Source organism: Misgurnus anguillicaudatus, chromosome 11 (genome assembly GCF_027580225.2).
Source record: "Misgurnus anguillicaudatus chromosome 11, ASM2758022v2, whole genome shotgun sequence".
Taxonomy (NCBI): domain Eukaryota; kingdom Metazoa; phylum Chordata; class Actinopteri; order Cypriniformes; family Cobitidae; genus Misgurnus; species Misgurnus anguillicaudatus.
Genome location: NC_073347.2, coordinates 30,969,561 through 30,984,339, shown reverse-complemented (window position 1 = coordinate 30,984,339; position 14,779 = coordinate 30,969,561). Strand labels below are relative to the sequence as shown.

Here is a 14,779-nt window from a genome sequence, read left to right as displayed (position 1 = left end):
AATATGCTCTTTTAAACCACAACTTTTCGTCTAGGTCCGGTCCAGCGCGACCTAACGTAAATGCGTAGTGACGTAGGGAGGTCATGTGTTACATATGTAAAACGCACATTTGCGGACCATTGTAAACAATAAACTGACACAAAGACATTAATTAGTATCAGTTGACATACAACAACGTCGGAACGGTCCTCTTTCTCAACACATTTGTAAACACTGGGGCGGAGTTTCGCGTTCGTCTTCTGTGACCTCTTGACGTCATGACGTATTGCGTGAGGTCACCTGGCTCATCACGACCAGATCTAGACAAGAAGTTGTGCTTTAAAAGTGTATATTTGTTATTTTTCTTGTCAAAAATGACAATCGTTTTACTAGATAAGACCCTTATGCCTCGTTTGGGATTGTTTATAGTCCTTTGAAACTCCGTTGAAAAAAACTGTTACGTGTTGAGTAAAGTGTTAAGTGTTGGTGTCTATTAAACTCCATTAAAATGAGAAAAATCCTGCAATGTTTTCCTCAAAAAACATAATTTCTTCTCGACTGAACAAAGAAAGACATCAACATTTTGGATGACATGGTGGTGAGTAAATTATCTGGATTTTTCTTTTAAGAAAATGGAATATTCCTTTAAAGGAGTTGCGCTATTGAGTCTTATAATGTGGTCGTTTATTAAATTACTTGGCGAATAGAGCAAAGGGCACAAAATGCCGTTTGGAAATCTTTATATTTAGTATACTGTGCATAGTATGCAAATTTTGTGTTTAAAATGCAGAACAATCACATAAAATGTGGCTAAACTTCAGTGAAAACAAAAACTAAATATATAAAATGTCCTTACACAACGATATTCAAAAAGTTTGGTTCCAAAACGCAATAAATCCATTTAGACTAATTTGGGTAAAAATTTGTTTTCTATACCAAGAAAATGACAAGTTGAAAAACACTATTTTCTGTTAAAAACCTTTACAAAGCATCTTTAGGTTATAATAACATTAAAATTTGATTTTCAAAGATTTATTATAAAAACTGATTATTTTTTCTGCAAATGCCAATTTTTTTTCATAATGCAATAAATCTATTGAATCAATATATAAATGTGCATTCATCTTTGCCATGTTATATTCATTTAGTTGACTATTGGTATACACTGATTAAAAAATAAACATTAATGGCATTAATGTTAATAAAAACACTTTTCTTTGTCATTTTAAGAACACTGTCTTTGATTTTTTTAACTGTAAAATGTTTTGGTCCTGCTTGGTTTTTATTGACTTCGAGTGAAATAATGGAAAGTTTTTCATAAGATTCCCTGGGGTCAATGTGTTAGCATGACAGAAACTTGATGCCTCCCACATAAATGATTAGATTTTGTTGGCTTAGGTTTCTTCCCCGCCACAGAAAAACACCACAGGTCAATGCCAACAAATTATTATTTTGTTTTTGTTTGTTTATTGATCACGAAGTACATAGTAGATGAGGAAAACTAGGATTCTGTGTAAATTCAAAGTGCCGCCCTTATTGTTTACAATGCGTGGAATGGTGCGCAGAGAAGGAGGACTGGCGTTTGTCGCAGTTTGGAAAAAAGGGAGAAAATATGACAGAATAGCACAGCAGATATTGGATTTTGCTTAAAATGAAGAATTTACTTTCTAATACTGACCAGATACAATACTGATTTTGGAGGTCACACATTTTTTTTATGGCATTTATTGCGTTTTGGAACCAAACTCTTCATTTGATGTATAATGTTATAATTGCAGTTATTTACAGTAGGCATATAAAATGCATTAACACCATGTGTTTTGTGTAGGCTGTAGGTCTGAATGTGATGTTAGAGCCGCCAGTCACCAACGAAGCAGATGAGGAGGAGGACGGTATGACGGACCTGCACCCAGATGTGATGGGCTTGATCTGGAGTCAGGACCTGAGGGTACAGGAAGTCAGACGTCTACTTCAGAGCTCCAGACCTGTACGGGTCAATGTGCCCCACCTGCCTGAAGTCAGTGACCACGAGTACATTGAGGAGAAAGAGAACAAGTGAGTATGCTCAGTTAGTCCACCGTCATGACTCCATGTTTCTTAAAGGAACACGTCCACATTTTGGGAATTTAGCTTATTCACCGTATCCCCCAGAGTTAGATAAGTCTATACATACCTTTTGTCATCTCCGTGCGTGCTGTAACTCTGTCTGACGCAGCCCCTGCTAGCTTAGCTTGGCACAAAGACTGGAAGTGAATGGCTCCAGCTAGCAAACTGCTTCCAATAAATATTTATGTGTTGTGATTTGTATAGTCACACCGTGTACAAATAACAAGGTCATATGAGACATCTATCTTAACAGTATACATACTGGGAACAATATTCTCAGAAGACGAAGCACTGCTACTTGGGCGGAGTGAGACTCCGGAGTACACGGTGTGACTATACCAATCACAACACAAAAAGAGGAAAATGTTTGTGTTATTTTGTCACTTATTGGGAGCAGTTTGCTAGCTGGAGCCATTCACTTCCAGTCTTTGTGCTAAGCTAAGCTAGCGGGGGCTGCATCAGACAGAGTTACACCACGCACGGAGATGAGAAAGGTATTTATGGACTTATCTAACTCTGGGGAAAAGGTGAATAAGCTAAATTCCCTTTAATTTTGAGTTTTCTCTCCCCTGTTTATGTATTTAATTTCTACCTCATATTTAAGTTTCATATGTTAACATAATCGATGATAGCCCTCATTCTAACTGTGTAATATTTACACTGGACAAAAAACCTAAACAGCCTCTGTCATTATTATAAATGTAAGAGCAAATGTGCCTTTAAAAATCAACAACTGTAGTGTGTTCTTAATGTTTGGCTCATAAGTCAGTTATATAGGATTTTAAGACTACAGGCTTTCTTTACAGGCTACTGCAGTTGTGTCAGCGCACCATGGCTCTTCCTGTCGGGCGAGGGCTCTTCACTCTCTTCTCATATCACCCTGTGCCAACCGAACCACTCCCTGTGCCCAAACTCAACCTGACTGGTACTGTCATTAACCACCACCCATACTTTAAAGTTCCCTAATGAATGGCTTTATAGGGTTAGCAAGACGAAACAAGCCTCATACCGATCCCACCACAGAGGGTGTTACTGTACATCTCTTACTCTTTTTCATTTTCATTTTTTAAACGACTTTCCCATACTGACACTCGAGTCCAAAGATTTTGCAGTGTTGCACAATAGTAATAATTAATGCTCAATGCTGTTTTTATAACAAACTTATTTTCCTGTGTAATTTGAAACACATCACATTCTTAATGTAGGCGGCACTTTCCACGAATAGTCTGCAAAATAGGGCCTGGAAATCTGAAGTCAGCTTTTTCATCAAAAGGTTAATTAACCTCAAAATATTTTTAGTCAAACAAATTAGGTCAAATGAAATATTATATGAGTTGCTTTATGTGCTGTTTGTTTTGTGTAAGGTTTGGAAGTTTTTAATTGTTTCCAAAATGTGGGATGTCTCAGAATAGCCTTACATTTTTGTTTTGATGAAATAAAGATGACTTTTAACATCAAATTAGATAGATAAAATTATAATCCAAGAAAGGGAATTCAAAAGCAACACCATAATGGGTCACAGGGTTGCAGATGTAGTCTAAATTAAGTTCATTCAATCTTTTACTGGAAGCTAGCTATTTGAGAACAAATGTATGGTTTTGTTAACTTCCCAGTATTTCTTAAAGTAACCTTGGGTAGCGGTAGGGCTGCAAGATAAAAAAGTAGAGAGATGTGATATCTTGCCAAATAATGTGATAAAACATGTTTTACATTTTTTATGATCATCAGAGCAAACAGAAAATTCAACACAATTATACATAAACTTTTCAAGTATAAAAATACTTTATTATTGCAAACTATTGCGGTATGCACATTTACAACATTCTTGTTGTAGTGATATTGCTATAAGCTATGCCTTCCTGCTAAGGTGTAAAAAAACATATATCAATTCAGTTTTTATGTTTTGGCTAGGGATGGTCATTATAGGTAATTTTCCTGACCAACAAACACAGCTTGTTAACTGAACATTAACCATTAACTGATAAGATTTAATTTTTAAATTGTCATTGAGTAAAAATAAATTTTTTACAGTTATAAAATTTTCATGCAACATTACATTATTAAAGAGCACACGATCAGTCTAGAGGATTAATATCCAAAGAGAGTGAATTGTCTTTTTCATCTACCACAGTGAGACACGTTTCAAAACGTTTTTTTTTTGTTAAGAAGATGTTTATGGTCAGGGTCTAGGACAGAGGAGATCATCGAATGTCTGTCTGGATGCGCACAAGACGCAGCCGGGCCGCATCATCTTGCGCACACACGCGCGTCTTTGTGAACTGCGTGCAGCTTCCAGATCATATCCAAGCACAGATACATATGCAGTACAAATGATTTCTCATACAAATGATTACTTGACCAGACCGTCAGGGCAGCAATAATTCATGTCATTTACAGGCCATTCACAAATTAAAGGGTAAGTTCACCCAAAAATGATGATTATGTCATTGGTGACTCGCCCTCATGTCGTTCCAGGCTCGTGGGACCTCCGTTCATCTTCGGGGCACAGTTTGGGATGTTTTGTATTTGGTCCGAGAGCTTGTTGGCCCTTCATTGAAAATTTATGTACGGATATACTGTCCACGTCCAGAAAGGTAATAAAAACATGATCAAAGTAGTCCACGTGACATCAGTAAATCAGTTAGAATGTGTTGAAGCATTGAAAATACATTTTGGTACAAAAAACGACTTTATTTAGCATGGCCTTCTGACGTACGACGGGGCTGACGTGTTATATGGTGCGCCCCAGCAGGTTTTTTTTTGCGCCCGGGCTTCGTTTACAGTCTGAGGGAGATGCACGCTGTAAGTTTGAGAAAAAAAAACTTTGCAAACATGTCTGAGGATAACACGTCATTTGCGTCACTTGACTTTAGTCTCGGGTATGCCCTTCACAACAGACGCGTAAGAGAAGACAATGCTGAATAAAGTCGTAATTTTTGTTATTTTTTGACCAATATGTATTTTCGATGCTTCAACACATTCTAACTGACCCACTGATGTCACATGGACTACTTTGATGATGTTTTTTTAATTACATTTCTGGACATGGACAGTACACCGTATGTAGATTTTCAATAAAGGGTCAACAAGCTCTCGGACTAAATATAAAACATCTTAAACTTTGTTTCGAAGATGAACGGAGGTCTTACGAGTTTGGAACGACATGAGGGTGACTCATTAATTACATTATTTTCATTTTTGAGTGAACTATCCCTTTAAGGATAGAAAAGTCTGTAGACAATATTTCTTTCTTTTAACTTGTCATATTAATCGGTCATAAATAATTCTTTAATTTTCTGTACATATTACTTATACTGTCCTTTTTTTGTCCTTTCTAAGGTCGGGCTCCTCCTAGAAACACAATGGTGGACTTGAACAGTGGCAACATTGACGTGCCGCCCAACATGACCTGCTGGCCGAGCTTTCATAACGGAGTTGCAGCCGGACTAAAAATCGCTCCCGCCTCCCAAGTGGAATCAGCCTGGATTGCCTACAATAAACCCAAAAGCGCCGACCTCGCCAATGAGTACGCAGGGTTCCTCATGGCTCTGGGCCTCAATGGCCACCTGACCAAACTAGCAACACTCAACATCCATGACTACCTCACCAAGGTTAGTTGTCAGCATTAGCCATAGAGCGTAATTAAAGGCGGGGTGCACAATTTGTGAAAAACGCTTTGGAAAATGGAGTCGGGCCGAGTACCAAAACACAATTGTAGCCAGTAAGCAGTAAGAGGCGTGTCTACTAACTGACATCGTTGCCTGGGTTGCGTTTGTGTGGGACGGGTCTATTAAAAGAAGGTTCAGATTCTATTGGGGTAGGGCATGTTTTTTGTGATTTCAAATGTCAACATTGGCTTTCAGAGATCATGCACCCCGCCTTTAAAAGGAATAGTTCAGCCAAAAATGAAAACTTTCTACACTATAATAACTAGCCTCAGGGTCTGTCGCCTACGCTTATCCATAATGGACATCTTGATTTGATTCCTGTTTTGGGGCATTGTAAAACTTGCCATATTAAGTTTTAGTTGAGTTTTGTAAACAAAATTAAGTGAAAAATCAAATTTAACGTAATGAAATTTGGACACAGCAATGGAGTATAATGTACAAGCAAGCTTAACGTCTTTGTTTGAATTTTACCCTCCGACATGGCAATTCTTCTTCAAGTGAAGCATTAGTCTTTGACCCAGAGAACAGAGAGACTCTTTTCCCAAAATCACTTCCTCCTTTCCGCCTGATTCTCTTATCTCTCCATTTGTAGCATTGGAGTTGTCGGGTTTGCATGTTTTTGGGTTTTTTGCTCTCATCCTGTTGTTTTTCTCACATGAAAGGCAAACGTAGAGCTGAGTTTCACTCTGACAGTTCACAGGGCATTAACGTGTGCTGTTCTCTCATTTCCAGTCAGGTCAGGCTTTGTTGATACTTTCTGTGGTCGTTGAGCGTATCTGTAATCTATAAGCTATATCGAGCCTTGAGCTAGCGTGGTGTTTACACTGCCCTCTCCCACACTAAGATCTGCGGCCACGCTTTCTAGTCTCTCATAGTGCCTGTGCCGGTTTTACAAGAATCTGATAGAAAAACATCCTGTTGTACTTAATACAAACACGAAAATGAATGAATGAATGAGTGCCTTTAATCAATGAATGAAGTGTGTGCGCACTTCACTTGCATTCACATTCTCAGGCTGAATAGAGAGAGTGAATCAAATGATGATCGTTAGACATTAGATGATATTAAATACATTGTTTCTTTTTCTTTGAGAGATTAATGTTGAAATGCCAATTATGTGTCATGCATAGGTATAAAAATAGACAAATGTTGGGCAAAATAGTAATGTCTTTAAATTTTAAATGTCTTTTTTTTAACAAAGAAATCAGAACATTTAAGTATACAAGTTGAGTCATAATGAATAAAGTGAAATGACACAGGGAAAAAGTATTGAACACATGAACAAAACAAGGTGCAAAATGGCATAGAAAGCCAGGAGATCACCTGAAATCTGTCAGTATTGAGAGAGAAACCCTGCCCACTATCAGTACTAATTGATATTATCTGCCTTAGTCCTAATTGATGGCCTATAAAGGCTTCTTAGGCACGCAGGAAAGACTTCATGATGGGTAAAAGCAAAGAACTCTTTCAAGATCTTCATAATCTTATCGTTGAAAAGCATTTTTAATGGGAATGGTTATAAGCACAGAAGCTGTATTCACCAACAAAGGCTTTTCTACAAAGCATTAAATAAAGTGTGTTCAATACTTATTCTCCCTGTGTCATTTCACTTTATTATGACTTAACTTGTATACTTAAATGTTCTGATTTTTTTGTATTAGTTCCATATTTGGCTTGATGGCTACATCTGGTCTAAATCTTAGAAATCCTCTTACTGATACATGATGTGTCAAATATTTATTTTCCCTGCTGTACATGTGATGCTGCTTTATTATTTGCAAATGTGTTTGGAATAAACATATGATCTTTTAAAATGCTGCCTACTTAGGAAGCTCACTAACATGTATAACAGAACCGTTTTAACATTCTTATCTCATTTCCCCCATATTAGGGTCACGAAATGACGAGCATCGGGCTTTTGCTCGGCGTATCTGCTGCCAAACTAGGCACCATGGATATGTCCATCACCCGCCTGCTAAGCATCCACATCCCCGCGCTGCTGCCGCCCACTTCAACCGAGCTGGACGTGCCGCACAGTGTTCAGGTGGCCGCTGTGGTCGGCATCGGTCTGGTCTACCAGGGTACCGGACACCGGCACAACGCTGAAGTGTTGCTGGCTGAGATCGGTTAGTTTAGTCAGATTTGGGTTCTTATTTTTGTAATTTAGTTTTAGTGTCATTTTTTTGGGGGGGGGGGGATTCTAATGTTAACTTGCATTATTAGTGTCTAAGGATCATGTGGTGTTTTTAACATCATTTGTAATAAATGCGGGTTATACATTTTGATTTCTTTACAAAATACTGTTTTCAAAACATGAAAATTTACTTTTAGTTTTTATTCGGATTCATTCACTGAATGAGTTTGTTGTGTTATTTGTAACTTGTAAATGTGTTTGTGTGTGTTGTTATGTAGGCCGTCCTCCGGGTCCTGAGATGGAGTATTGTACAGACAGAGAGTCTTATTCTCTAGCAGCAGGGTTGGCACTTGGCATGGTCTGCCTTGGGGTGAGATTTAGTTTTTTATGTTTCCAAAACATTTTCCAAATGTTGTCCTGATTTTATTCTGCCGTAACTTTTTTTTTTTTTAGCTTATAAGTATACTACTATCTTTGTAGTAGGGTAGTAGTGCTGTAAATAATGGCTTTATCCTTCTACGTACCCATATTTCATTCAAGGCATATTTCATTCAGAATAGTGCATATGAACAATTTTCCACTACAAACTAAGCTAATGTACACCATAATTTCAGTGTTCAACTTTTCAAAGTGTTTTTAAAGTATGAGTCAGTATTTATTATCTTTTGAGGGAAAGCAAGCGTGGCATATGTATTATTTATGTGTATCAGTGAGAGTACAGTTTTAGAGTTTTTCCCACGCTGAGCAGTCTGTTTTCTGTCTTCCAGCACGGCAGTAATTTGATCGGAATGACCGACCTCAACGTTCCCGAGCAGCTCTATCAGTATATGGTCGGAGGACACCGGCGTACACATGCTGGCATCAACAGAGAGAAACACAAGTCTCCAAGCTATCAGATTAAGGTGCAGTTACAACTCATTCAAATGTAAAACTCACCTGTGGCTTTTCATGTGCTGGGAAAGATGCCACACCTCTCGCAATACTCAAATACAGATCTACATGGGTTATTGTTGGATGCTTTATTATTATTTTTATGCTTTTTCACATTACTGTAACATATTTTTGAGAGTTTTGAACTGGTGAAAGAAGTGCGGTTAAGTTCAGATGGAGATATTAAAGGATATTAAAAAAAAAATCCTGATAATTTACTCACCACCATGTCATTCAAAATGTTGATGACGTCTTTCTTTTTGTTCAGTCGAGAAGTAATTATGTTCTTTGAGGAAAACATTCCAGGATTTTTCTTATTTTAAAAGACTTTAATGGACCCCAACACTTAACAGTTTTAATGCAGTTTAAAATTGCAGTTTCAAAGGACTCTAAACGATCTCAAACGAGGCATAAGGGTCTTATCTAGCGAAACAATTGTCATTTTCGGCAAGAAGGGTGGAAAATATGCACTTTTAAACCACAGCTTCTCGTCTTCCTCCGGTCGTGTGACGCACCAGCGCGACCTCACGTAATCCGTCAAAAGGTCACCGATGACATATGCGAAACTATGCCCCAGTGTTTTCAAGTGTGTAGAAAGAGGACCATTCCGATGTTGTTGTATGTCGAGTGATACTAATTAATGTCTTTGTGTCAATTTATTGTTTATAATGGTCCACAAATGTGCGTTTACTATATCTAACATGTGACCTTTTGACGTCATTACAAAAGTTTTTCTTGCCAAAAATGACAATCAGTTCGCTAGATTAGACCCTTACGGCGCATTCACACGGGGCGTCAGCGTTAACGCTTCCCATTCACTTTTAATGGGTGACGTCATGCGTTGCCAAACTAAATTGTGGATCCGTCGGCGCCGCGTCAGTGCCGTTGCTCGCGGCAGAAGTTGAACATTTCTCAACTTTTCAAGCGGCAACGCGTGCGGCAGCCAATCAGATCGCCTTATGCAAATTACCTAGACAGAGCCAGCCAATTACGTTTATGGAATAACGGAGCATGTGTAGCGGCCACTGTGATTGGCTGTTGGCCACGCTTCAGACAAGCCTTCCGTTAAGCGTTAACGCTTACGCTCCGTGTGAATGCGCCGTTATGCTTCGTTTGGGATCGTTTGGAGTCCTTTGAAACTGCCATTTTAAACTGCATTAAAACTGTTAAGTGTTGGGGTCCATTAAAATGAGAAACATCCTGGAATGTTTTCCTCAAAAAACATAATTTCTTGTCTGAACAAAGAAAGACATCGACATTTTCAATGACATGGTGGTGAGTAAATTATTTTTAAGAAAATGGACTAATCCTTTAACATACTGCTTTTATTAATAGAAAATAGTGTTGTGCACAGTATGCAATGTTAAACATTGTTTTGACTGCATATTCAAAGGCAATAGTTTTTGCTATTTTTTTAAAGGAAGGAGACACTATCAATGTGGATGTGACTTGTCCTGGTGCAACGCTTGCCTTAGCCATGATCTACTTGAAAACGAATAATAGGTGAGTTTTGGTTCGTATTCAGTTTAATTTCATCTCTTAATAAAGCAACAAATAGCAGGCTAATGTTTAGATTACACCTAACCAGACACCATATACCTAGAGTCCATACACCTGTCACAAACTAACAGTAGCAAGTATCATCAAATACTCGTAACTAAAAGATATTTTTTTATATAGTAACAGGCCCTTTGATGACATTGTCTAACTTCCTCTTTCATTAGCAATTATTGAAGCAAAAGAAAGAAAAATGTTCGCGTCAAACGACATTTTTACAGTATGTGGCTATTAATATACATGTTACGAGAGATTCTGAACCAGTAAGATTTTACTGTCGATTGTCACGTCCGTTTAAGATTAGAGTAAAAATTCTTAAGATTTGCATAAATGGAAATAACACGCTTTGAACACTTGTTGCTTTATCTCATTGCTTCTGGTCAAGACACAGTATTAAAATTCAAAAATAAAGCATTTGATGTGCTGGAAGCAGGGCCTTAAAGGGAACATTTCACAAGACTTAAGATGTCAAATAAATCTTTGGTGTCCCCAGGGTACGTATGTGAAGTTTAAGCTCAAAATACCATATAGATAATTTATTATAACATGTTAAAGTTGACACTTTGTAGGTGTGAGCAAAAATGTGTCGTTTTGGGGTTGTCTTTTAACATGCAAATGAGCTGATCTCTGCACTAAATGGAAGCACCGTGGTTGGTTAGTGCAGATTAAGGGTCAGTATTATCCCCTTGTGACATCACAAGGGGAGCCAAATTTCATTTACCTATTTTTCACATGCTTGCAGATAATGATTTACCAAAACAAAGTTACTGGATTGATCTTTTTCACATTTTCTAGTTTGATCGTAGCACTGGGGACCCAATTATAGCACTAAAGCATGGAAAAGTCAGATTTTCATCATATGTCCCCTTTAAATTAAAAATCAGCAGTGTCAATCACCATACTACCATATTGCATAGTGTTACTTAAATATTTTTCATGGCCAGTTCAGTTCAAGCTCAAGTCACAAGTTAGTTTTAAGCCCTATGTGATATAAGGCACTGCTTATATAAGGCACCTATTTGACATTATCAGTCTCTGTGGACTTTTCCAGGTCTATCGCTGAATGGTTGAAAGCCCCTGACACCATGTTCCTGCTGGACTTCATTAAACCCGAGTTTCTGCTGTTAAGGGTGAGAGGGCCGGCAGAAGGGTCGTTTTGACCTTTGGGCTCATACACTTACACATTAACACCTTGTTTATAAAGACAACATATAGGTCAGTTCAGCACAGCCTAATTGACTTGTTAACCAACAGGAACCTTATTTTGGTTCCAGGGTATTTAAACCTAGTAAGGTGCAGTCGATATAGTCCTCCTGACATGATGGCTGTTCCAATAAAATAGCCAGTATGACTTTGTTGTCTTTAAAGATATCTTCTTTCAGCCATGTTTTAGGTAGGATTGCATAAAAAGACAATCTCATGATGCATTACGAGAGATATAAGATAAATGCAAAAATAGAGACGTGCTTGATGTTCGTGTAAAAGTAATAGACTTTAAGATATCAGTATGATGCTTGTTTGATGTTTATCATGCAATTGTTGGCTTATTGTGTACATGCACTGAAAAGAGCCTGAATGGTCAGAAACAAAACAAAATTAACATGCATCTATTGGCACGTATTAATGCAAACACAATTGTTTAGGTCTTATGTCAGATGGTAAAAATAGCAAATGTGACCCTGGACCATAAAACCAATCGTAAGTAGCACGTAGTAATAGCCAACAATACATTGATACATTTTTAGTGTCAAAAATCATTAGGATATTAAATAAATATCATGTTGCATGAATATTATTGAAGCTCCTATCGTAAATATGTAAAAAAAAAAGTTTATTATTAATAAAATGTGTTGCTATCCTTAGCATTTGGACAACTTTAAAGGCATTTTTCTTAATATTCAGATTTTTTGCATCCTTACGGTACATTCACATGGGGTGAAAGCATTAACCCTTCACCGAAGGCGTGTCTGAAGCGTGGCCAACAGCCAATCATAGTGACAGCAACACATGCTCTTTTGTTTCCCGGTCTTGCATAAACGGAATTGGCTGGCTCGCACTAGGTTATTTGCATAAGGCCATCTTATTGGCTGACGCACATGTTGCGCTTGAAAAGTTGAGAAATGTTCAACTTTTGCTGCAAGCAACGACAGTGACGCAACGTTGGTGGATCCACAATTAAATTTGTAACACATGACATCACCCATTAAAAGTAAATGAGAAGTGTTAACGCTTACACACCGTGTGAATATACTGTTAGATTTCAGATTTTCAAATGCTTGTATCTCGTCTAAATGATGTGTGGTTTTGGTTTTGTGGTCCAGGGTCACAAATGTGTTATCCAATTTATGAAAAAACTGAAGCCGAAATGTTATTTACTCATTTTAAACTCTGTGTATGTTTCAATAATCATTCCGAATCTGATCTCTAACAAAATTTCTTCTCAAAAATGCAATTATTTCAGCTTTTTGCTCAAATTCTTTTTTTTTAATGAAAAATACCCATATTTAAGAGTTTATAAGCAGAGAAAAAATATAGATGGAATGAAAAAAATTTTTTCCCGTTTTTGTTTGTTTGTTTGTGTGTTTGAAAGCAAAGGGTCTGTACTTTCATTTGATATATTTGTATGTTTATATATTTTTAAAAGAAAATTTTTCTGGAAGGCATTTTGTGAAACTTTTGTGAAAATCACAAAAAATGCTGGCGGGGAATGAGTTAATGATTTTAGACAAAAATTATGTTATTGTTTCACATATGTTAAACTTTGTAAGTGGCGCAGCGTGGCACAGCAGGGATTTGAGCAGTGCCCAAACTGACTATTTATTGTCTTTGAGTGCTTTAGAAGATAGTTTACTTTATTAAGCAAAGTGAAGTGAACAACATTTACAAACTTCCTTGCACACGCCTGTTGACAATTCGACGGAGGTTTATTTGTAGCTTTTAGTGTTTAGTAACTGTCAAAGCATTTCCTTCTTTCTGCAGACGCTGGCCAGATGTCTGATCATGTGGGATGAGATCTTTCCCAATGCAGATTGGGTGAAAAGCAACGTCCCTCAGGTACAAGCTGATTGGCTGCTCGCTAGAGAAAGCTGACCATATAGACTTGGGTCATAATTTAGTTCCCTCTCTGCATGTTGAAGTCATTTTGTAATGGTACTGTTGCATAAGGTTTAGTCACTGCTATGGTGGTCTGCTGGTCCTTGAGCAACAGAGGAGAGGAATAGGAAGGTCATGTGAAGGTCTTTTTTTCATGATAAAGTTCATTCACCTTGATACTGTTGTTTTAGATTTGGGTAATTCCCTTATTCTGACCCAGACTCATTTTGAATATGTTTACACCGATTTGTACATTGCGAATAGTTAATTTATACTTTTATTAGCATGAAATGGCCAAATGTCAGAGACATTACGAGCTGACTTTGGCATTGCCACCGTCACACTTCATTCATCACACAGTCGTTGTGTTTTCAGATCATCCAAGAGAACATTGGAAACCAGGACCAGGCGGCCGTCTCTGAAGATCTCAACATGGAGACCTTAGTGTGAGTCAGATACTGCGTTCAAATCATTCTCATGTGTATTTCCATCAATGTTTGATTTAATTATGACTAACATGTCTGTTTTTCTTGGTACAGACAAGCTCATGACTACATTATCGCTGGAGGCTGTCTGGCCGTTGGGTTTCGGTTTGCTGGGTCTGCAAATTCAGATGCATTTGAATGCCTGGTATGAAAAATTTTTGCCTATAGCAATAACAAAAATGGCCGACGTCAATACCATAGTGTTTCCATGCTTGTTTGGACTTGAAAAATAGCATGTTTTTTCGATTCGGTGCCATAATAAATAATGAAATACCATAGCATTGAAATCACCACAGTACACCTTTTGTAAGAGGCTCTCACAGGTGTTTCCTACAGTAGAGTGCCACAGGGATGACGTATTTTTGTAAGTAAAACCCGGAGGCAAGTTAGCACTTCTGGTTCCATCGTCCAGAAGTCAATCGGTTTTTTGAATGGGGTTTTGGTTAAACTCTTTAAATAAGATTTTCGTTTAACATAAGCCCAAGATGTTTTCACGTTTTGTTCAGTGATATAAAACAGTCTAGTAATACCCTCACTCGTGATTTTTTTTAAAGCTTTAAAGGGGCGGTTTCCCGGACAGGGGTTATCTTAATCCAGGACTAGGCCTTAGTTTAATTAGGAAATATAACTAGTTTTAACAAACATGCCTTACTAAAAACATTACCTGTGTGCATTTTGATGCGAAACAAAGGGCACTGATGTATTTTAAGATATGTCAGTTCAAGTTGTTTTCAGTTTGGACAGCTCTTAAAAATGTTTTAGTCTAGGACTAGTCTAATCCCTGTCCGGGAAACCGCCCCAAAGTGTCTTAAAAGGTGGGTTGCTAA

General features: G+C 37.7%; 1 protein-coding gene across 1 annotated transcript in view; it reads left to right on the top strand.

Annotated features, from left to right (window-relative positions):
• anapc1 (anaphase promoting complex subunit 1) overlaps window positions 1–14,779 on the top strand; it is a 74,061-nt gene that overhangs the window by 33,580 nt on the left and 25,702 nt on the right. Inside the window, exons 26-36 of the mRNA XM_073873531.1 lie at window positions 1,808–2,034; window positions 2,892–3,010; window positions 5,425–5,696; window positions 7,645–7,879; window positions 8,166–8,257; window positions 8,655–8,789; window positions 10,238–10,320; window positions 11,426–11,504; window positions 13,354–13,428; window positions 13,843–13,913; window positions 14,007–14,097. Coding sequence (XP_073729632.1) covers window positions 1,808–2,034; window positions 2,892–3,010; window positions 5,425–5,696; window positions 7,645–7,879; window positions 8,166–8,257; window positions 8,655–8,789; window positions 10,238–10,320; window positions 11,426–11,504; window positions 13,354–13,428; window positions 13,843–13,913; window positions 14,007–14,097 — 1,479 coding nt within the window. The remainder of the gene's footprint in view (window positions 1–1,807; window positions 2,035–2,891; window positions 3,011–5,424; window positions 5,697–7,644; window positions 7,880–8,165; window positions 8,258–8,654; window positions 8,790–10,237; window positions 10,321–11,425; window positions 11,505–13,353; window positions 13,429–13,842; window positions 13,914–14,006; window positions 14,098–14,779) is intronic.